General features: G+C 38.5%; 1 protein-coding gene across 3 annotated transcripts; it reads left to right on the top strand.

Moving 5' to 3' along the window:
• The first annotated feature begins 67 nt into the window (after positions 1–67).
• On the top strand, positions 68–24501 carry FBXO7 (F-box protein 7). Of its 3 annotated transcripts, none has more exons than XM_009009737.4 (9): positions 68–472; positions 4280–4574; positions 9159–9386; positions 10644–10785; positions 13224–13307; positions 16902–16997; positions 19046–19222; positions 21456–21493; positions 23813–24501. In XM_009009737.4, exons 1-9 carry the CDS (start codon positions 351–353, stop codon positions 24197–24199), a joined length of 1569 nt encoding a protein of 522 aa, XP_009007985.2. In that variant the 5' UTR covers positions 68–350; the 3' UTR covers positions 24200–24501. The 3 variants fall into 3 exon arrangements, with proteins under 3 accessions (XP_009007985.2, XP_078195297.1, XP_009007991.2); XM_009009743.5 differs by lacking the exon at positions 68–472 and adding an exon at positions 486–746 and having other exon boundaries at positions 4432–4574; XM_078339171.1 differs by lacking the exon at positions 16902–16997.
• Positions 24502–24710: the final 209 nt, after the last annotated feature.

Below are 24710 nucleotides of genomic sequence, written 5' to 3'. Positions count from 1 at the left end.
TGTGCCCATGCTATCAGGTAGAGCCGTTGCGCGCCGAGTCATCGATCGGTCAATTTCCCACCCCCCCGCAAGTCCCGCGGCCAGGCTCCTGTAAGCCGCCTGCCTGCCGCCCGCTCTCGGGGTCGGCTCCAGGGGGCGCCCTCAGGAGAGGGGCGGGTGCTCACATTCCAGAGACCGGCCAGCAGGGCGGCCACCGTAGTGGGGCTCTTTCCCCTTTCCGCCTCAGCAATCCCTCAGCTCCGTAGTCGCCACTCCGGGGTCGCAGCCGTTTGAAGCAGGAGCGGCTCGGCCCCCCCGCTGTCCCCGTCGCCGCCTCTGGGTCCAGGATCCTCGCGGATCCCGCCGCCGTCATGAAGCTGCGGGTACGGCTTGAGAAACGGACCCAGCAGGTGGAGGTGCCAGAGGCGGAGCCGACGCTGGGGCAGCTGCGCACGCACCTGAGCCTGGCCCTGCTTCCCACCTGGGGCTACAGGTAGGCGGGTGCCGGGGGCGGAGCGGCCCGTGGGTAGTGGGGAGTGCTCGAGGTGGGTGCTGGGCGGCTTGGAGTCATCTGTGGGCTGCCGGCGCGGGCGTGGCCGGGCGCTAGGCTAGATGCGTGGACGCCCCGGGGCCATCACGTGAGGCCCGGGCTCTCCCGAGCGTCGCGGAGCCCTAGGCTGCCGGCGACTGGACGCGCAGGTGGTCGTCGGTGGTCCGGCTCCTGGAGAACATGGCCCAGCCTCTTGGGGGCTCTGGTCCTCTGCTTGGTGAGTCATGGCTTCTGGTTTTGCAGTACACGAAACCAGGGAGAAGAGTGAACTCACAGTTCCCACAACTGGTTAAATTTCAAGTTGGAAATGATGAGCTTGGCTTAGGTTAAACCTTTCTGGACTGTCGGGGGTCCGAGTTAATTTCTTCAGCTGTTGGAGTATTTCAATGAAAAAGTTTGGAAATTGCTACAAGTTAAAAATCTGCCCTCCATCGGAGGCAGCTTTTATCGCTGCTGTGAAGCTGCAGCAATTTTAGGACTCTGTTAGAGTGGTTCGTGCACCAGGCACCGCGGTGAGTGCTTGGACTTAGCTGCTGCTGAAAAGTTTTAGAAAGTACAGCGTGTAGTCGTCTTTCAGACCATTCGATTTTCCTGGGCGAAATGTTGCTTTTTGTTAAAACTGAGGAAAACGTTGCTCTTGAGAGCTTGCAGTTTGGGGGCATAAAGTTGAGAAAGGATCATATTCGGTTATTCGTTTATGGGACTCCAGATAAGGTGCTTTGTTTCCCCAAAAGATATTTTTTTGGGGGAGACAATAATCTGGGAGTAAAGTGACAGTGTAAGAGTGGTCTTCTTCAAATACTGAGCTAGTGAAGTTGAAACTTGAGTGTGCTGAGGAAAAATAACAATGTTCCCCGTTTTCACCTTATTTTTAGGGATTGCATAATATGAGGCCGTTATTCCAAACTTCTCACCCTTTCATTTTTCAGGTTAAGACATTATTAGGTTGAAAGTAAGCCTGTTTTCTTCCAGATTAAAAAACAAACAAAAACCTTAAATAAGATGCTGACATAACTCCTTTTAAACATTATAGTAAGTGACATGCCTACTGTTATTTCTTGTTAAACCTGTGTGTTTTCCATATTGGCATCATTACCAGTAGGTTACCAGTAGAAGATTGAATAAATCTTCAAAATTAACTTATCTTTTAAAGGTGTATATATATTTTATTGTTTTTAAATTAGGCAGTCCTGAAAAGATGTGAAACTCAATATGGCTGTTTGCCCAAAGGGGCAAGTTGGTTTCTCTTTCAGATTTGTTTTTACAGTTGAGGCTGCTTACCTGGAAAGAATTTAAGCATCAACTTGTGAAAGTAAACTCTTTTTTTCTGAAAGTATACTCATCTTCTACTAAGTGAGCAGTTTTAAAATATGTCCATATGATATTATTTTAAAAATACTGAGCAAGTGGATCTAGGATTGTCATAAAATACTTTTGTTTCATTTTTGTTTTTTAAGAGAAAAGTGAAAGCAAGTTTATTTAGAAAGTAAAGGAAGAAAAGAATGGCCACTCCATAGGCAGAGCAGCCATGAAATACTTTTAAAAAGCCTGGAGTTTCTAGAATTTCATTTCCTGGAATTAAATACTCCTCTTAACTCCCCAATTTCAGAGATAGAACCCTGGAAAACTACATATTTCTTTAGAAATAGCTTTTCCCGTTTTCTAAAGTGGGAGGAAAAGCTGGTATATTTATTAAGCAGACCATGACCTTTTCTACAGATATTTGAATGTACATTGTACTAGATGCTGTTTAAAAAAGCAACCTTTTGCTGTGACAAATGACCCATAAACATGTAGTTCATTTGAGGTGTTTTTCCTTTTTCTGCCAAAGTTGGGATGGTGTTTTTGTGGGCTAGTGGCAGAGTTTCAACTTTTTGCTTATCAAAGCATTTTGAAAACAGAAACAGGGCTGCTTGTTTTCTGACAAACAGGAATGGCTTCTATTTCACTAATTTTAATTTCTCTCCCAAAGACACCTCAATTATTAAGAAAAAAATATATTTATGAGTGAAATAAAAACATGAATTATTTGGAGCACTTTTCAAAATACAGCTTTATGAGAATAAGTAAACAACATAATTTTTAAAGGACTTCATCTTTTGTTAACCTCTCAAAAAATTAATGAAATTAGCATTGCCAAGTGTACATATCTTTTAAAATGTTTTATAACGTTTTGTTAGTTATCCCTCACTATGTGATGAAGAACATTGTATTTCTCTAATGTCAAATATTCTGTGGTGCAGAAAGAATGGGATTTTGTTGCTTCAGGCTTATAAGAATTCTGAGCTTGTTTAGCAGTGGGCTTTTGGGTTTGTACTATGTCCCACTAAAAGGCATCATAACTGATCATCAGTACAAGGATGAATTTAGCTTGTCATCAGTAAGAGGGACGGATTTATACTCAGTCATATCCATATACTGCTCTAACTCTTTGTGATTATGAATATATGGATCTGGCATTTTGTAACCCATGTAAGTAAACTGTCCTGTAAGGATATTGAATAGACATCCCTGATTTCACTCTCATTTTGATCTTCCCAACTAATATTTGGTGGTTGCATTTATTTCACAAATTCTTTATTTGCCAGTGTTGAAGACATTGTTTGAACTGTTCAGACAAGATCCCTGATCTTATGAAACTTAAGTTCTAGTGGTAGGGGTAGGGTAGACAGATAATAGACAACTAAATATGATGTTTTCAAGTAGTGGTGTTATAGTAAAAACAAAACATAACAAAATAGAGAGTGCTGGAGTCTGAATGAAAGGCGTCTCTGAAGAGGTGACATTTAAGCTGAGACTGGAATGATGATGAGAAATCAGTCATGTGAAGATCTGGAAAAGCAAATGCAGAGGCCGGAAGGCTGCAGTGAAGTTGATCTGCTTTTTGGAAGGGATGGAAAGCTCATGTGAATAGAGAACAGTGAGCGAAGATGGATGGCACAAGAGCAGTAGGAGAAATGGGAAGAGGTCAAACGCTGGGCTTTGGAAGTTATGTTAAGGATTCCAAATAGAAGCCACTGGAAGATTTTAAGTAAAGGAATAATGGGATCTAATTTGTATTTTAAAGGCATTTCATTGCATCTTAGTGGCTATCACTTGTAAGACACACATTGTTTTATGTAGCAGTAGGGAAAAAATGCTGTCAATTGATATGTCATTGATTTTAGGAAGTATCCTAATTTCAAAGATGTCATAATAAAAAATGTGCATCTTAGAATTGAGGAAAACATGGATTAATGATAGCGAATTACTGTATCCTATCCCCCAGGTGGAGAGTTTTAGCTGTTAGAAATCTGTAAAGTAGCCCTTCATTGATAAATAGTTTTGATAATTTTCTCAAAACTTTAAGCTTGATATGGTGTTTCGTCCTATAGTCCTAGCTCCCCTGGAGACTCAGGTGAGAGGACTGCTTGAGCCCAGGAATTTGAGCTGCCATGAGCTGTGATCATGTTACTGCACTTCAGCCTGGGCAACAGTGTGAGTCCCTGTCGCTAAAAAACAAACAAACAAAAACTAAAATGTAGCTGGACATGGTGGTTTATGCTTGTAATCCCAGCAACTCAGGAGGCTGAGGCAGGAGACTGCTTGAGGCCAGGAGCTGGATACCACCTGGACAACATAGTGAGACCTAGTCTCTTCATTACTTAGTTCTTCTAGGGTCATATTTTGCACGTATATATGTTTCAGATGTGTCATTGAAGGTAATAGAAGTAGGTAGCTCTTACTATGCTTATCCATCTTTCTTGGCAGTTCTGATACCCGATTTGCAATTACATTGAACAACAAGGATGCCCTCACTGGAGATGAAGAGACCTTGGCTTCATATGGGATTGTTTCTGGGGACTTGATATGTTTGGTTCTTGAAGATGCCATTCCAGCACCTAATTTACCTTCATCCACAGATTCAGAGCATTCTTCACTCCAGAATAATGACCAACCCTCTTTGGCCACTAGCTCCAATCAGACCAGCATACAGGGTGAACAACTGAGTGATTCATTCCAAGGACAGGCAGCCCAGTCTGATGTCTGGAATGACGACAATATGGTGGGTATTAAAGACTAAAATATCAAATAGAGTAGGTGATAAGTCATAGTGAACACCTCAGTTGAATTCTGTGCCAGTCAGGATAGTTATCTTCAATAGATTGCAGACTACATTTTTATATAACTTTTTTTAATGGCAAAATACCTGTCCAATTTGGGCTGGCGTCCCAAAGTACCTAGTTTCTACCCGTTTGTTCAGATACTGTCCTTCAGATCAATTATCCCTTGTCTTCTGTTATTGTTCCTAAGCTCATGATTCCTAGCCTTGCTTCTCTGATCTAGTCTACTCATTAAGGCTATAGATGTGGTCCAGTTATTTCCAAATGACTTGCAGGATATTTATACCTGGATTTTTAAATTGTCATTACAGACTTTATATGTTGAACATAAATTTGGAAATATGTGTGTTGAGGTTCCCTTCTCTGTCAGTGGCACTGCTGACTTTCTGTGATTTTTGACTCCTTATGTCCAGCCCATTAATAAGTTTTGTCAGCTTTTCCATTTCAGGTTCCAATGGCTCTGTTCCTCAGTCTACTTTCTAGGTTTGCCTTCTTCCTACATGGTTCTGATTCTGTTGTTCCCTTCATATCTTTCTTAACTCTACCTCATGGATAAACTTGTGCTCATAAATTTTGAACTGAAAAAGACCGTATATCTCTAGTTCAGCCCTGTCATTTTACAGAAGAGGAAAATGATGTCTATCCTCCTGTACTTGTGCTCGAGGCTTTCTGAAAAGTTACTCCACCCAACTTTTTCAGGGCTAGTTTCTGTTCTTCCCTCCTTTAAACTGTCATCTCCAGTCGGAACAGACCATCATTGTCCCCTCCACCAGCTAACACATTCACCTGCCTGCATGCGTGTGTGCACACACAACCTGGTGACTGCTTTTGTGACTTTGCTCTTGCTGTTCACCCAGACTGGAACCTATTACCTTTCTTCCCTCTCTTGTCTGTATTTCTACCCATCTTCCTAAACCATTGACAACCATACCCCAGTAGTTTTCTTTAATTTTTTTTGTATTGATTATCTGATTATCTTTATTGCCTTCTACATGCCTCATCATTTTTCCCACCTTTTTTTTTTTGAGACAGGGTCTCACTCTGTCACCCAGGCTGGAGTGCAGTGGTACAGTCTCAGCTCACTGCAACCTTATCCTCCTGGGGTCAAACGATTCTCCCATCTCAGCCTCCCAAGTAGTTGGGACCACAGGCGCCACCATACCTGGCTAATTTTTGCATTTTTGGTAGAGATGGGGTTTCACTATGTTGTTCAGGCTAGTCTTAAACTCCTATCTCAAGTGATCTGCCCACCTTGACCACCCAAAGTGATGGGATTACAGGTGTGAGCCACTGTGCCCGGCCTTTATCCCACTTAATTTTTTGAATGGTACAAATGATCACCTTTTTTTTTTCAATACCAATACATGTGCCACCTTGTTAATTGTTTTGGGCATGTATGCTTATCACCTCACTTAATTGCTGGCCTTAAACATTTTTGAGTATAAGTATTCACGGTAACTGTCATGGCATTAAGTATAGACATATTAAAAAAACTTTTTAATAGATTGGTAAATTGTGAAAATATCTATGTCCAGATAACGGGATTTTAATTTATTTTAAAAATTATTATTGTATTTGGGTGTTTCTGCCTCATAGAGGCAAACTAGGGAATGAGTAAGAATATTTTGCTGTATATTTAAGTTATATTTCTGAGTCTTTTTTGCTGATAGACTTGTTTTGGGATAACTTAGTAGGGCCTATTACTTTTACTTCTGTGTACTTTTAAGATTGTCTAGGAGTAAGATGAAGCTTTTCATAGTGTATGTGATAGTTTACTAGTTTTTCTTTTCCTTTTTTTTTTTTTGGTTGGGGGGACACGGTTTCACTCTTGTTGCCCAGGCTAGAGTGCAATGGCACGATCTCGGCTCACTGCAACCTCCGCCTCCCAAGTTCAAGCTATTCTCCTGTCTCAGCCTCCTGAGTAGCTGGGATTACAGGCAGGCACCACCACACCTGGCTAATTTTGTATTTTTAGTAGAAATGGTGTTTCTCCATGTTGGTTAGGCTGGTCTCAAACTCCTGACCTCAGGTGATCCACCTGCCTCAACCTCCCAAACTGCTGGGATTGCAAACCTGACCAGTTTGCTAGTTTTCTTTTGGAAAATTTTGAGAAATTAATGTTGCCTGAAGTTACTAATTTCAGTTCTAAAATTTTGCATATTGCTTTATATTCTAAGACTTGTAAAGGGTCATAGGAAAATCTTAAGTATGAAAACTGAGCTTGAGATTTCATAAATAATGCTTTCAAGTACATTACACTCTGCTAATGTAGAATGGAGCATTAGAAAAGGAAAATAGATGAGTAAAACTTGAATCCATAGGAGGTAAATGTTACTCTTGTAGTTGTATATAAAATTTTCTTATCATATTTGAGAATTCATCTAGTATCTCTTGAGTCTTTAATGAGAAGCCGAGGTAACATGTATCAGAACGTAATATTAGCTCTCGTGCATCTTAGGCACTTGTTTTAGTCTTTTGTAAATGCCATATGGCAAAATGATCTGTTCAGAGAGGTGTGGGGCTCACCATTTTTTTTTTCATTTTCACACGTGAAGATTTTGATAAATATCCATATCAGAATAGCTCAGAGAATGTCAGTGGTTCTCATGGAGTAGGAGTAAGGTTTGACAAGCCCACCAGAGGATTTTGAGATCTCTCTCTCATATACTCATTTTCCGCATATATTCTGTCCCACACAACTGCCAGTAAGTAGTAAATGGCCAAACGTTAGGTGTAACGGTAAAGAAGCAAAACCTGTGTTTCATAGTTCAGTTGATATTACGTGGTTTTCAATGTAGTCGTTTCTGTTTTCTCAGAAAACATGGAAATATTTTTGTGCTCCTTTTTAAGTAGTGTGACTTGTCATTGGCCTCTAGGTTTTAACAAGTGACTGTGGAGCTTTTCCATAAGTCATAGGGCTTAGGTCCTCAGAGATTATGGAAGAACAGCTGTCACCTCTGGCTCCCTTACATTCCTCCAACCTTTTACACACATTGTGTAGTTTTAATTTCCTTCGCCCCTTTAATGGAAATACAAAGCCTAAAAACAAGGAAATGTATGCTTTGCATTAAGAGTTGAGCATATGCTTAGGAAACAAGCTTTCTGAGCAAATTTAATACAGGTAACGTAGTTTTTTTGAAGTCATGTATTACATCTCAAAGCCCTGAACTGCATGTTTGGAGATCTGGGTTCATTTCAAATTTTTATTAGCTGGATAACCTTGATTGTGTTATTTAATCTTTCTGATTTACAATTATAGGATCTATAAAAAGACAATATCTGCCATGCCTATTTTATAGGATTGTTATAAGGTGCAAATAAGAAAACATTTTGAAAATAAAGACATTATGAAATTGTAAGGTATTATCCTTCAGCATTTGTTCAGCAAAGATTTATTGAGTACTTGCAATGTGCTAGTACTTTATTGGGGTTACAAAAATGGGTGACATATATTCTGTTTTTTATAAGTTTGCAGTCATGGAAGGATGCAGATATGTAATCAGAAAATTGCAAGACACTTTGATAAGGTGCAGTAATTAAGGCCGTTGCAAGACAGAGTTGTGGTCATGTTACCTCTTTTGAAGAAGTAGAGAATACTGCAGTGAGTAAGAAGGCACTGGCAGAAAGTGAACTTGATAAATGAGTCAGCAATCAGATGATGAAGCACTTTGGATGCTAAGGGATTTAGAAATTTGGGCTTAATTTGTAGGCCTGTGTGTCTCAGTGTCCTCTAAAAATCTCATTTCATGAGATTGTGCTACAAAGATGCTGACTGTTGAGGACCGAAGATGATGTTTTTTGCTAAAGTGTTATACACACTATTATTACTGTTATTAGACTCTTCAGTGCTTTTATAATGCTAATAGTGTATTTTGTGAATATGGAGGGTGAGGTTAGGTGGCTGCAGCATATAGCATTTTCCACGTCTATTCCATGTGGACCACCTTTGTTCCTAAGAGCATCTAAGGCACAATTGAGGGAAGTGCTCTTGTCTGTATTGGGGGGGGGTACTGGTGAATTTTAAGCTGGAACATAGTACATGATCAGATTCTTAATTGTCAAGAAAACTCTGGCCGCAGTGGGTGGGATGTATTGGAAGACAATAAAGTAGAAGCAGGGATACTTGCAAGGGAAGCTTTGGCTGGAGGTCAGGAAATAAATGATGAGAGTCTGAAGTACCAGTGGAGTAGAAAGGGGCAAATTTTAGACATATTTAGGAATTAATTTCAGTGGAACTTTGAAGACTGATCAGATTTGGGACTAGGTTTAGCTAGGTAGAGGGAGGAGTCTAGGATGATTTCCAGGTTTTTGGCATATCAGCTAGCATTAATGGAGGTGAGGAATTCAGGATGGAAGAGTAGGTCACAGGCTTATTTATTTATGAGGACTCACTTAAAATGTCTCCCATTTCTGAACCCAGTGATGTACTTTGACTTTCAGCACTTAGTTCACTCTAGAATACAAAAATGTATTGTGTAAAAATAAGTCTTTTTAATGAATTCATTGTTTTGTTTTCCTTTTTTCAGTCAGGGCCCAGTCAAAATTTTGAAGCTGAGTCAATTCAAGATATTGCGGTTATGGAAGAGAGCACAGGTTTCTATCCCTCAGAACCCATGCTCTGCAGTGAATCGGTGGAAGGGCAAGTGCCACATTCATTAGAGACCTTGTATCAATCAGCTAACTGTTCTGATGCCAGTGATGCCTTGATAGTGTTGATACATCTTCTCATGTTGGAGTCAGGTTACACACCTCAGGTAATTACTGCAAGCAAAACACAAACATTATTGCTCCTACATGTGGATGGTTCCTGCTCTCAGGTTGCCCATAGTCTGAGAGTGGCAGAGATAGATAAATATATAAAGCACTGTACTGTATTGGTGAAGTTCTGGGAGAGACATATGCATATATAGGATGCCAGGAATTCATGGAGGAGAACATTTAGAATAGAGCTTCTCAAACTTTAATGTGCTTTGGAATAGCCGGGATCTTACTAAAATGCAGATTCTGATTTAGTAACTGTATAACAGATCGTGAACTTCTGCATATGCCTGCATAATACCAATGGTGCCGGTCTGTGGACCATGTTGTAAGTTACAGAGATCGAGAGTAATTTGGTGATCAGAGCACAGCTGCAGTGTGAGATGCACTGAGCCAGGAATTAGGATATAAAAATGTTGGGCTATTTCTTATCCTCAAGGAGTCCATGCATAAATGGGGGAGAGACAAATGAAAAGATAATTATAAATAACATAAGTAAACCTAGATAATAATACAATAGAAGTGTAATGGAAATATGAATAGAATGTTAGGGGGCAAAAGGAAATGGCAAACAATTTTTCTTTGAAAAAGGCTCTACAGTGGAAGTGATATTTGAGCTGGAGTTTTAAATAATATGGCTTTGCTAGGCAGAGAAGTAAGTCTTTGAAGAGAGAAATTCCTGTTTACATGATGTAATTTTACCTATTTGAACAAAAAATTTTGATTAAAAGTGTTATATTCTATAATATACAATATATTGTAATTATCCTACAATATAAAATATAATGGCAATATTAATGATTTGACGTATTTTATTTTATTTTATTTTATTTATTTTTTTTGAGACGGAGTTTTGCTCTTGTTACCCAGGCTGGAGTGCAATGGTGCGATCTTGGCTCACGGCAACCTCCGCCTCCTGGGTTCAGGCAATTCTCCTGCCTCAGCCTCCTGAGTAGCTGGGATTACAGGCACGCGCCACCATGCCCAGCTAATTTTTTGTATTTTTAGTAGAGATGGGGTTTCACCATGTTGACCAGGAAGGTCTCAATCTCTTGACCTTGTGATCCACCCGCCTCAGCCTCCCAAAGTGCTGGGATTACAGGCTTGAGCCACCGTGCCCGGCCTGACATATTTTATTAAGAGGACTATGTGGAATGATTATTTCAAACAAGTCAGGAGTTTTTTTGGTTTTTAATCTTTTTGAGAATAACACCTTTCTTCACTATTTGTTTCCTCTTCATTTCATTCCCCAGGGCACTGAAGCCAAAGCAATGTCCATGCCGGAGAAGTGGAAGTCGAGTGGGGTGTATAAGCTGCAGTACATGCATCCTCTCTGCGAGGGCGGCTCTGCTGCTCTCACCTGTGTGCCTTTGGGAAACCTGATTGTTGTAAATGGTAATTGGATAACATAGTTATGGTTGCTGGTTTATGGATTCTTATGTTTCTTTCCAAATGTGTTATAGCCACTTCAGTGATTGGCTATCATGATACAGTTGTGAGTCTTTCTCAACTTTAATTCCCAGACCACTGACCACATGTTTCTGGGAGATTATAGAATATGAGGTTTTTGGGTTGTTTAGACCAGCACCCTTCACTCTTAGGGCATCATTTTTTTGATGTCTTAATATTTGTAATATTTTGCTCTGGGGGGAGGTGTGATAATAGGAGTGAGATGAGCCTACTACACATGAACTCTTTTGTGAATATTTTTTCTTTATGCCTGTGGATGGCTTTATTTTTTTAATGAAGGTCTTGAACTGAGACATGAGGAGCTAGAGCTGGGGTCACCATTCATCCATTTGGCATCTCTGTGGCTAGCTATGCACAGCAACAGCATTAAGGTTACTGAGGCCTTAGTAAGTGTGCGTTTTATTTGCCGGGGCCTCCCCCTACAAATGTCACTCTGTATAAAGAACTTCTATTTCTCCTTTTTCATATTAAGAAATTTCACTGGGGTAGCAATGCATTCCATCTTTGTGTTTTATTTTAGTTCAGATCCCACTTTGGTTCATACCAACTCCTAGTGGTCTATCATAATTACACATACTGGAGATCCATTTGAATGGGTAGTAGCTTTCATTTTTATTCTGTTTTGTTTGTTTTTAGACTTTTAGTTAGAAAGATAGTATGGTAAGATTGGGAAGACTGCATTTTTTGTTTTATTGATTCAGTATAGCTCATCTTTTTTGTTTAGCAAAGCCAGTTGATTTGGTAAGGCTTAGGTCAAAGGTTTAAGTCAGAGGTTTTCAGTATGTTCCACAGCTACTCATTTCTGAAAGTTACGTAGAAGCCCTGTCACCACTTAAACCTTGAGCAGCAAATCTGTTTCATTTATTGAAGTTCTGTGTAAGATTCTGTTAGAAAACATTTTTTTTTCTGCTAAAATCTATTTTGAAAGCTACTGACCTATGCTGTCTTGATCTTTGAAGTGGAGGATAGTTCTCATTTCCCCTCTTACGAAATTTCTTTTTTCTTTTTATTTGTTTTTTTTTTTTTTTTTGAGATAGGGTCTCGCTCTGTCACCAAGGCTGGAGTACAGTAGCCACAGCACGGATCATTGTATCCTTGACGTCCTGGGCTCAAGCGATCTTCCTCAGCCTCCTGGGTAGCTGGGACCACAGGTGTGTGCCACCACACCTGGCTGTTTTTTATTTTATTTTTTGTAGAGATGAAGTCTCACTTTGTTGCTCAGGCTGGCCTCAAACTGCTAGGTTCAGGCAATATTCCTGCCTTGGCCTCCCAGAGTGCTGAGATTACAGGCGTGAACCAACACGACTGGCCTCTTAATGAAATCTCTGTTTCTTTAGTTATAAGATTCTTTGAAATGTTAACAGCTTTGGTGGTTACTTCACATTTGTCAGGGCATGACTGCCTGGTGACACTAGCACCTAACAGTGTCTCTTCAGCAGTTCATCATCATTAGCAAATGTAGCTTTTAGTTTGGCATTCTTGCACACAGAGTGTCAACAGTTACCGCCTTCATCTGGTAATCCTTCTGCTGTATCACATCAGACTTGCAAGGTTGGAGTTACCAGATAGTAAATGTGAAGTTCTAATTTTTGTTTTGATTTCTTAATGACGTGTGTAATAACCTCTATTCACTAGTTTCAGGATACTAAACATCTTCATGATTTCTTAATTTCTGATGTTTTGTTTCTTTACTGTTCTTGGCAAATCAGCTCTTGACGTGCATGGCAGCCAGCCACTCCAGGATTGATTCTTTGAAAAGGAGCAGTGTGTCTTTAAATCTTTCCTTCACCCAAGGCATCCTGCTTGGTCACATGTGCATAAGCACATCACTGGGTTCTTTCATGGAATGAGATGAAGTGCGTCTTTGTATACATGAGTAAAATTGAACCCTCTGGTGATGTCAAGAATATTGGTCCTTTGGGTCTGGAAGAGAGATGATGCTATGAAAACTAGCACGATTCTTTTAATGAACAAGGGAAGACTCATTGCCAAGGGTTAAATGAAAAATAAATGGAGTTTTCAGTGACTTCATTAGAAATAATGATTTTACTGTGTTTAGTTGCCTCTGATTAACCTTGTTGCATATCTTTCAATTACTAATAAGCTGCTGCTGGTAACACTTAGTGGATTTTATATAAAGATGCTTACTGTAGTTTTTAAAGGTGGTGGTGTAGAATGATTTTACTTCATATGATGCCAAGTTTCCACTTTTGAACCTGCTGTGAAAGAAAGAAATAGGCGAAGAACAGTTTGTTTTGTATAATGTGTCCTTAGTATATTAGGAGCAAGGAAATGCAAGCTCATACTAAAAAAGGCAATCGATGAAGTGACAAAATTTTTTGTTATCCTTCTTTTATTTACAGCTACGCTAAAAATCAACAGTGAGATTAGAAGTGTGAAAAGATTGCAGCTGCTACCAGAATCTTTTATTTGCAAAGAGAAACTAGGTAATATAAACATGATTTAACTTTTGGGATGAAGCTTTGTTAAATTCATGTAAGAAAAGCTGAAAGGTAATATTCAAAAGGCTGAGATTAAAGCATATTGAAGACAATGTGGTCTGTTTAAGAATGCAAAGGTTTAAAAAATGTGAAAGTTTTGCTTATAATTTGAGGACTTTCTTTCCTGTTTTTCTTAGGGTCATAGAGTGCTTAATTATAGTTTATGAAATAACACTAAGTTATATTATAATTCATATTATATTTTATGAAATAGCACTGTTACTTCATAAAATACAAGTAAGTAATTTGTTACACACTGATGATAGTTCATAGTTTCTGTACTAATTTTTGGAGATCTCTCTGGCATTGTATTTAACGAATATGGAAGGGATCTGTGTTTCGTGGAAATCAGTGTCAAGTGTATTATTGAAGATTATTGGAGGAAAAGCTGCAAGCAAAATGTTTGTTTAAACTTATATAAATTGAATTGCTATTTTATACAGATTGATACCTTAACAAAAGTTTGCATTCTAGGTATGGTTTTGCCTAAAGTCTGTAAAATTATTGATAGATGCAAAGAAGACTGGTTTTTCTTTTTATCATTTTTCAGTTAAACCCAAACTGTGAGAGGCAGTTTTAGGTGGTTGGAGGAGAAGAGATAAGTTGGAAAGCGGAACTGACATTTTTTAAGTGCCTGTTTCATTTTGGACTTGTGCATGTTATTCCATTTAATCTTAGTAAACTTAGGAGGGTTTTAAGAGCCAGGTGGGGGCTGGGCGCGGTGGCTCATGCCTATAATCCCAGCACTTTGGGAGGCCAAGGCGGGTGGATCACGAGGTTAAGAGATCGGGACCGTCCTGGTCAACATGGTGAAACCCCGTCTCTACTAAAAATATAAAAAATTAGCTGGGCATAGTGGCGTGTGCCTGTAATCCCAGTTATTCAGGAGGCTGAGCCAGGAGAATTGCCTGAACCCAGGAGGTAGAGGTTGCGGTGAGCTGAGATCGCGTCATTGTACTCCAGCCTGGGTAACAAGAGTGAAACTCCATCTCAAAAAAAAAAAAAAAAAAGCCAGGTAATGTTATGGTACAGTGGGAAGATGGCATTTATAGCAGTCCTTTAGGAAAGGCTGGCTAGATTGATATTGTTGCTTTGAAGACCTAAAGACTTATTCTTGTTCATTCCTAGGGGAGATCAGCGCTGAGATATTGACTGATACTAACTAAAACTGATAGGAAAAGGAGACAGCAGAATACGTATTTATAATGGTCTCTGGTTGGACATAGAATCAGAACTTCGACATTAGCTGAATTGAACATTTCTTTTTTTTTTTTTTGAGACGGAGTCTTGCTCTGTCACCCAGGCTGGAGTGCAGTGGTGCAGTTTTGGCTCACTGCAACCTCCGCCTTCCAGGATCAATTGATTCTTCTGCCTCAGCCTCCCGAGTGGCTGGGACTACAGGTGTGCATCACCATGCCCAGCTATTTTTTTTTATTTTTAGTAGAGATGGAGTTTCACCATGTTGGCCAGGCTAGGCTCAAACTCCTGACCTCATGATCTGCCCACCTTGGCCTCCCAAAGTGCTGGGATTACACATGTGAGCCACTGTGCCCAGCCAAGTTGAACATTTAATGTCAGACTAGGCCAGAGTTTTTCAATATTTTTATTATCATTTCCCAAAGGAACCTTTGGAGATTTTCCCCCCGATCTTTCTCCTTCATGAAATTTTAATACTATAAATATAGTATATTTTTATTTATATACTATGACCCTTTGAAGGATCACAAACCAATATAATAGTTTTTTAACCACTCAAGGACCAGTTTTTGCCCCACTGAAGATGCATAAACTGGACAGATGAATCTGTTTAGACTCTTTCATCATTAGGATCAGAACAACTTGAAATTCCTTGGCTATGACACTCCACATTTCTCACCGTATAGGTAGGACCTTGTTATGGGGTGTAGGAATACTCTACACTATACAGCAGTAGAGGTTTTTATGCCTATTTTACAGATCAGGAAACAGGTCTGGAGGAGGCTTAGTTACTTAAGGTTCACAGAGCTAATAAATGGTGAAATACAGAATTGGAATAGATTGGCTGACTCCTAGGCTTTTAAAACAGCCTTTACGGAAATGTAGCTCAGATTGCTATTCTTTATCTGGTTTCTCTTAAATAAGGAAAAAGGAAATGGGAGGGAGGAAGGATGTTAAATACTGCTACATTACAAGTTTATGGACTGTCACAATGAAGTATTTTTTATAAAGTCTTTTATGTTGGGTAGGAATATGCTGCTCATTTGGCAAGTCATTTTAATGATTTTTTTAATTGTGGCTTATAGCACCTAGTAACTACAACTAGGCACTGTTATTTATCCTTTTATTCATAAGTTCCTAATTAAATAGTTATATGCCAAGTTGCTGAAGGAAAAAATTCATTTAAAGAAAATCAGTTTTCATGCTTGAAAAAAGCCCTTGAGCCAGATTGATTTAAAAAAATGATATCTTGACAGCAAATTTCAACTCAAGATTACAAGTCACACAACAAAGATTTAGACTTCAGCTGCATCTCTCTCCTCCTTATCAATTCCATAATCCTGAGTGTTTTATTTGTTATAGATAGTGAAATACATAAATATGGAATGGCGAAGGAGCAAGCATCAATTGTCTACTGATATACTAGGCACTGCTTGTAGAGCTTTAAATCATAACAACAATTATTTGGTGTAGGGATGGTATCTCTTTGAAATAGTTGAGCAAAAAGAAGAGAATCAGAGGGGCAGGTTATTTGTCCAAGGCTATACACTTGGTAAGTAGCAAAACAAGAGGGAACCTCGGCTGCAATTTGGTAGTAAAGCTTCCATACTTTAATGTATGTGTGAGACACCTGAGGATCTTACTAAACTACAGGTTCTGATTTAGAAGGTGTGCTGGGGCCTGAGATTCAGTAATTCTGAACAGTTGAAGGTATTGTCAATTCTGGTGATCTGTCGGCCACACTTTGAGTAGCAGTATGGTGACTAAAAATGAGGGCTTTTGAGCCACACGGACTTGTGTTTGTGCACTGTTCTGCCACTTACCATGGGGTTTTGGACAGGCTCTCTGTACTGTGACCTGTTTTTAAAATGGAGATAGTAATTACTTAGGAAAGAACTTCTGATGTTGAAAGCTTGAAAAATGCTTGACACAGGTGCTGACACGTCATGTGATAAATGCTATTAATTTATCAGGATGTAAGCATTGCAGAAGCAGTTCCTCACTGTATCCTCAGTGCCCAGGACAGATTAATAGCTGTTCAGGAAATCATTGTATGTATGAATCTCACACAATAGTTTTTGTCTACAGTTGCAGTCTATGAGCTATAGAGGGTTGGACACAGCTTACTATTTTGATATCATGGAATTTTTAGCTTTTATATCTAAGATTCAGTTTTATCAGAGTCTTGCACCATACTTCTTCTATGAGAGAATTTGGTTCATGCTAATCTTTATTACTTATTTTTGAATATTTATTTACCATGTTGATTGGGTTTGGCAGAAATAGAGGACAGTTTTTTCTACTTGATTTTGGGCTTTGATTTTTCATTAAAAAATATTCTAGGGGAAAATGTAGCCAAGATATACAAAGATCTTCAGAAGCTCTCCCGCCTCTTTAAAGACCAGCTGGTGTATCCTCTTCTGGCTTTTACCCGACAAGGTAAGCGATGAAACATTGTCACAGTTCAAATGGCTATAAAGAATAGTAAGCATACTTAGTATCCTTGGTGAGTATGACATCTGACTGCCCTCTTTTCTCTTCCTAGCAAAATGTTCCTCTTTTAAGACTGAGCTTAATATTAATTCCTTAAATGCTATTTACTTTCTCTTTGTATCTCCATACCATTTTGCACATATTTTTATTGTAGTCTTTTTTCCATGTACTATCATTTTTGATATGATTTTTTTCCGCCTAAGGTTGGGAATACCTTGAGGGTAGGTAATATGTCTTACTTTTGTATTTTTGTGGTCTAGCATGGGGTCAGGAACATAACAGATGCGTGCTCTCTCTCGCTCTCTTTCCCCACCCCATATATATACATATATATGTATGTATATATATGTGTATATATATGTATGTATATATATATGTGTATATCTATACACACACACACACACACACATAAGGAAAAAGGAAATGGAAGGGAGAAAGGACATTAAATACTGCTAAATTAAAAGTTTATGGCCTGTTATAATGAAGTATTTTTAATGAAGTCTTTTATGTTGGGTAGGAATATGTATGGTCTGTAATTGGATCTAAGGTTTTTTTCTTTTTAAAAATCATTTATTGGAGGCTCTATGCAGGCACTTTGTTGGATATTTCACATGCTAATGACTTTGAAGTAAATTTTATTGTACTTATTTTATAAGTGATGAAATCATAATTTAGTAAGGTTTACAATTCACTCAAGATCCTTGTATTAGCTTTCTTTTACTTGTGTTGCAGTAAAAAAAAAATCTCAGTGACTTACAGTGAAATTTATTTCTCACTCATGTACGTGTTGTGTGTTGGTTTGCTTTGGCTGGAGGGTTGTCTTTATCCAGGACATGCTCCTCTTGTGGTAGAAGGAAAAGAGTGCCAGTGGCCCAATTATGTGTTGGTTAGTTCGGTGCTTTTGCTCAGAAAATGTATGTCACTTCCACTCACATTTCATTGGAAAAAGTAGACAAAAGTGGCCAAGCCTTATGGTAGTGGGATGGGAAAGTATAATTATGTGTAGGAAGTGATTGAGAACTCTAATACAATCAACCACAATTCTCCAACTAGTAGCAGGTAGTTTCTGACTTATATGAATAGATATGTGGCTTTTATTTGCTCTCTGTATGCAGAGAAATAAGTAATATTTTTGGTGTCAAGTTGATTGGTGGCATGTCTGTTATTACAGTAGTCTTCCCTTTAGTTGGTGATGAAGGAAAGGGAGTAATGTGAATTGAAAAGCACATGTAGATATGTCTTTGTTGGATTTTGATTATCTTTGCTAGTGGAGAATAGTACCACAAATATTTTGAAGGCGCTAATAACCAAAACATAATTTTTATTTGACTTGGAACATACTATTTTTCTTTTCCTTTCTTGGCTTTGTTTCTGAATTTCTCTCTTTCTCTTTAGCCTGCTAGACTTCAGATAGTAGTAATCGCTAACACTTGAGTGCTTATTGCATGGTGTACCCAACATTGTTCTAAGCACGTAATATATATTAATACATTTACTTCTCATATAACTCACTGAAGTAGGTGGGATGTAATATTAATCCATTTTACAGATAAAATTAAGTTAGAGTTTAACTAACTTGTCCAAAGGCATATAGTTAATAACTGGCAGAGAACCAGTTACAAAAGCCAATGAATTATTCATTTTCAGTAGTTGAATAGAGAAATTTTGTTGCATTGAATATTGTTTGAGACAGAAGAGGCCATTGGCTAGTATTTAGCAATTGTCATAATTATTTGATCTATATTAAAAAGCATTTGTCTTTCTACTAAAATATAAAAGGAATAAGGGCCTAGAGTTGTGTGAGTTAGTAGTAATTACAGTTAAGCTGGGGTTAAAATTTTTGTTGTAGATGATGCATATTTGTGGATAATTAAGAGTACCATCTAATTTTTTGCCTCTTTAGAAAGGAACGGTGGCAACTTCGTTGACTATGTAGAGAAAGCCAGATGTTCTTTTCTCAGTAATGCCTATGACTTCTCTTTTTTTCTTTTTAGCACTGAACCTACCAGATGTATTTGGTTTGGTCGTCCTCCCATTGGAACTGAAACTACGGATCTTCCGACTCTTGGATGTTCGTTCCATCCTGTCTTTGTCTGCAGTTTGTCGTGACCTCTTTACTGCTTCAAATGACCCACTCCTGTGGAGGTTTTTATATCTTCGTGATTTTCGAGGTGATTTCCATAATGACATACTCACAAAAAAGGGCTTTTTCTTATCATTGTCTTAATTGCTCAGCTTACCAAAAATTTTTAGTTATAGGATTTTTCTGTTGCAAATGATTATAATAAATAGCTTTAAAGAGACTCTAAGCTTCATATACCTATGCCTGTGTCCCCAAAACTCTCTCATTTTTGTGTTTTGCACAAGACAAATCACTCATTGCACTAAGAAGAATAATCTAATTAGTGATTTCAGGATAGAAAAATGGAAGTAAAACAGGCTTATTTTCTCTCTAGAAACCATACTCAGTATCTGACTTAGAAACGAGCTGGCATTTCTGAATTACTTTCACGGTTTAGACCAGTGTATAAGTCAAGGGAGTTTTGTTGACCCATGCCATGTTGCTAGGGCAGCTTTATTTCTGTATGGTCACATTATGGTGACCTGGTAATCACTGTGGCAGTGATGATGTTAGAACTTGTGCATCAGGATTTCCTGCTATAAGACCAAAAGCCTGATTGCGGAATTTTTTTTCTGCCACCACCATTTTACTACATATTAGTGTTTTTAGATTATTTGACCCTGGGATGAGTCATGAAATCCATTTAATGGGTCATATTACAAAAAAAACAAAACCCACAATGGGAAAATCCATATTTATTTTATAAATAGCATGCCTATTTATCAAATAGGAGTAAACTTTTATTTCACTTATGTAGAGGTAGGTGTATACAGTGTTGCAATGTAAAGTTTTTATGTGGTTCATATAAAAAATGTTTGAATGATAATGCTGTATGTGATGTTAACACATACCACCTTAGTAACTAAAAATCTGGTGGGCAGCTACCTCCCTTTAACAACAGCAACAAAAAAATATGTAGAGTCATTTGGATTGCTAAAATTTTTTTTTCTTTTAAAATTTCAAAATATAAGAAGTGTAAATGACCTGGTTTGTTCCTTTTCCTCTTCTTTGATTCCTGAGGTCCTTTTTCTGCTTTATGTATGCCCCTGAATTTGAAGTTTAAAATGTTATTTTGTTAAATTTGGCAGCAAGAAAGCATCACCTCAAAAAATAATTGTCTTATTTTATTTTATTTTTTGAGACAGGGTCTAGTTCTGTTGCCCAGGCTGGAGAGCAGTGGCACAACATAGCTCACTGCAGCCTCCAACTCCTGGGCTCAGGTGCTCCTTCCTCCTCAGCCTCCTGAGTAACTGAGACCATAAGCATGCGCCCCCATACCTGGCTAACTTTTTTGTTTGTTCGCTTATTTTTAGTGTAGACAAGGTCTTGCAGTGTTGCCCAGGCTGGTCTCAAACTCAAAAAAAGAATTAAAAGTAAATTATAGTCAAAAAGAGAAGACAGAATGACTGATGTATATGGAAGCACTGACAAAAAGCAGGGTATAATATAAATACTCATAAAAGGAACAAATACCTTTTCACTTGTATATTCAAATTTAGGATTAAAGCACAATCATTCTCTAATTTCCAGATTGTGATGCACAAGTTCATTTATAAGCTGTTCAGATTTTATAATGAATTTTTCTATAGATAAGAGACTAGAGCTTTTATAAATCTTATTCCACGCTAATGTAATAACTTGTAGAGAAGATAAGAGCATCTTTTATCCAAACTTTTTTGTATACTTAAAGTGGAATAGGTTTCTCTTTCCTCATTTCACATATTTCCAATAAATAAGTACATTAAAAAATACTCAGTTATGGTCATGCTTCTGATAGCCAAGTCATTCAGAACATGGTTGGGAGAAAATAGTCTGACTGGAATATGGATGAAAGCCTAAGTCGGCTTGACCCCCAGTAATGAATGTCGGCTGTAATACAGAAACTCAGAGGCTGTTACACAGTTTGGTGTAACATGAGACACTGGATTAGAAGTAGGTGACATACCTAAGTGAAATTAGGGGAGAAGATATAGTGTAGGACCAGGACCAGTTACTGCAGGAAGAGAGTAGCCACATGTTCCTCCATAGTCCCCGAGGAATCACTGCACTGAATTACCATGGGGCACAGAGCAGTGATGATCACCCTTAACCGTAAATGAAGAGTTTGAATTTAGATGAGAAAGTACAAATGATATAGTGTGTGTTATATAAATGATGAGTGGTTTTTTTTTTTTCTTATGTTTAATGGGTAAGTTTCACTTTTTTTAGGAGAAAAAACCCACTGTTTAATGCTGGATGAATGAAGTGTTTTTAAATCCTTATTTTTTGTTTTTCCTTTGTAGACAGTACTGTCAGAGTTCAAGACACAGACTGGAAAGAAGTAGGTATTTTTAAATAGTCAGGCTAATGTCCACAACACAGAAATGACTAGTGAATTAGTATATTAAGGGTGTATTTTCACTTTCATATGATATAATGAGATCTGTTTTCATTTAATTTATTGCAAAATTTTAGTAAATGAAAATGTTTTCAACTTTCTTAGACTCTGTCCTTATTTTCTGATAATTACATGGAAAAAATGTTAACACAATGATTTTCATCTTTACTTACTATAAAACATTCTTTTTTTGCAACAAAATTTAAATGAGTTGTCTTTGTGCTGGAGTAGTCATCATCTGTTCAGCTAGTTAGAATAGCACCTTATGAAAAGAATAAATTACATTGTTTCATAAGGTACTATTCTAATGTCTCCATAATAAAAACGGCAAGGTGGAGCAGCAAGTGCTGATGCAGAAGCTGCTGCAGGTTATCCAGAAGATGTAGCTAAAATCACTGGTGAAGGTGGCTGGACTAAACAATAGATTTTCAGTGTAGATGAAGCAGCTTTCAACTGGAAGACGATGCCATCTATTTCATAGCTAGACAGAAGGAGTCAGTGCCAGCTTCAAAGGACAGGCTGACTCTTGTTGGGGGCTAATGCAGTTGGTGATTTTTGAAGCCAGTGTTCATTGACCATTCTGAAAATCCTAGGCCTCTTAAGAATTATGCTACATCTCTGCCTTTGCTCTGTAAATGGTACAACAAAGCCTGGATGACAGTACATCATTTATGGCATGGTTTACTGAATATTTCAAGTCCACTATTGAGGCCTACTGCTTATAAAAAATATTCCTTTTAAAATACTACTGCTCATTGACAATGCAGCTAGTCATTTCAGAGCTCGAATGGAGATGTACAAGGAGATTAACATTTTCATGTCAGCAAACACAACTGCATTCTGAAGCTCATGGATCAAGGAATAATTTTGACTTTTAAGTCTTATTATTTAAGAAATATATTTTGTAAAGCCATAGTTGCCATAGACAGTGATGTTGTCAGAGGTGATGGATCTGCACGAAGGAAATTGAAAACCTTTTGGAAAGGATTTACCCTTCTAGATGTCATTAAGCATATTTAGGATTCATGGGAAGAGATCAAAATATCAACATTGGAGTTTGGAAGTTGATTCCAGTCCTCGTGGTTGACTTTGAGGGGTTCAAGATCTCAGTGGAGGAAGTGCAAATGTGACGGAACTAGCAAGAGAGTTAGAATTAGAAGTGGAGCCTGAAAATGGGACTGAATTGCTGCAATCTCATAATCAAACTTGAATGGATGAGAACTTGCTTCTTATGAACAGAGAAAGTGGTTTCTTTTTTTAAAAATGTCGTTATTTTTTGGGTTAAGGTGGTTTTCTGTTACATGGGTAAGTCCTTTAGTGGTGATTTCTGAGATTTTAGTTTACCGGTCACCCAAGCAGTGTACACTGTATCCAATATGTAGTCGTTTAGCCCTCACTTCCCTCCCAGCCTTTCCCCTTAAGTCCCCAAAGTTCATTATATCATTCTTATGTCTTTGCATCCTCATAGCTTAGCTCCCACTTATAACTGAGAACATATAAGATTCCGTTTTCCAGACCTGAGTTCCTTTACTTTAATTTATGGCCTCCAGATCCATCCAAGTTGCTGCAAAAGACATTGTTTCATTCCTTGTTATGGCTGAGTAGTATTCCATGGTGTATATATTGCCACATTTTCTTTATCAGTGGTTTTTTGAAATGGAATCTATTCCTGGACAACAAAGGATTTCAAATATTACCTAAATTTAGTTGACAAAACAGAGGCAGTGTTTGAGTAAGTTGACTGATTTTGAAAATTTTACTGTGGGTGAAATGTGATCCAGCAGCATCGCATGTACAGAGAACTCTTTCATGAAAGAGTCAGTCAACGTGGCAAACTTCACTGTTGTCTTATTTTAAGAAATTGCCACAGCCACTTCAGCCTTTAGCAACCAGCACCCTGATCAGTCAGCAGCAGTGGATGTGGAGGCAAGACCCTCTACTAGCAAAAAAGATTACAGCTTGCTGAAGGCTCAGGTGATTGTTAGCATTTTTTATCAATGAAGTATTTTTAAATTAAGGTATGTACATTGTCTTTTTAGATATAATCCTTTTGCACACTTAGTATAGAGTAAACATAGCTTTCATATGCACTGGGAAACCGAAAAATGTGTGTGACTCGCTTTATTGCATTGGTTTGGGATTAAATCCACAATATCTCTGGGGTGTGCCTATAGATCTTTACCATCAAAGCAAATTAGAACTATAGGGAAACATGCAGATCACTGACCTTATCTTGTTCTTTTATTTTTCTTTTTTCTGCAGCTGTACAGGAAGAGGCACATACAAAGAAAAGAATCCCCAAGAGGGCGGTTTGTGTTGCTCCTGCCATCGTCACCTCACCCCATTCCATTCTATCCCAACCCTTTGCACCCTAGGCCATTTCCTAGCTCCCTCCTTCCTCCGGGAATTATCGGGGGTGAATATGACCAAAGACCAATACTTCCCTATGTTGGAGACCCAATCAATTCACTCATCCCTGGGCCTGGGGAAACACCCAGCCAGTTTCCTCCACTCAGACCACGATTCGATCCAATTGGCCCCCTTCCAGGACCTAACCCCATCTTGCCAGGGCGAGGCAGCCCCAGTGACAGATTTCCCTTTAGACCCAGCAGGGGTCGGCCAACTGACAGCCGGCTTTCGTTCATGTGATTGATTTGTAATCACATTTCTCAAGCTCCATTTGTTTTTGTTTCTAAACTACAGATGTCAACTCCTTGGGGTGCTGATCTCTAGTGTTATTTTCTGATTGTGGTGGTGAGACTTGCACTCCCAGAAGCCTTTTAATAGATATATTTATAGCTGTAGGAGTGGTATGATCCAAAGGTTCCTCTGTGACAAGGTTGGCCTTGGGAATAAGTTGGCTGCTGATCTGCCTGCTCTGGGTTCCCCTCTAGATTGAAGGTTGTTTCCTGATGATGTTCTGTACCAGATTAAAAAAAAAGTATAAATTACATGGTGTTCTTGACTTTTATTACAGAAAGATATGTAATAAATATTCAGAACAGATTCACAATGTTACTTGGACATTTCAGAATTACCAGAGAACATAGTGTAGGCAGATAATTTTTATAAGGGGTTTCTGTTTTTTGGTTTTTTTTTTAAGTGGGACCCTGTCTTCTGATAATGGCCTGATTTATGAAATGAATGAAAGCAGAGCTAG

Source organism: Callithrix jacchus, chromosome 1 (genome assembly GCF_049354715.1).
Source record: "Callithrix jacchus isolate 240 chromosome 1, calJac240_pri, whole genome shotgun sequence".
NCBI lineage: Eukaryota > Metazoa > Chordata > Mammalia > Primates > Cebidae > Callithrix > Callithrix jacchus.
Note: the sequence above shows the minus strand (reverse complement) of the source record. Positions and strands in the feature narration are given on the sequence as shown.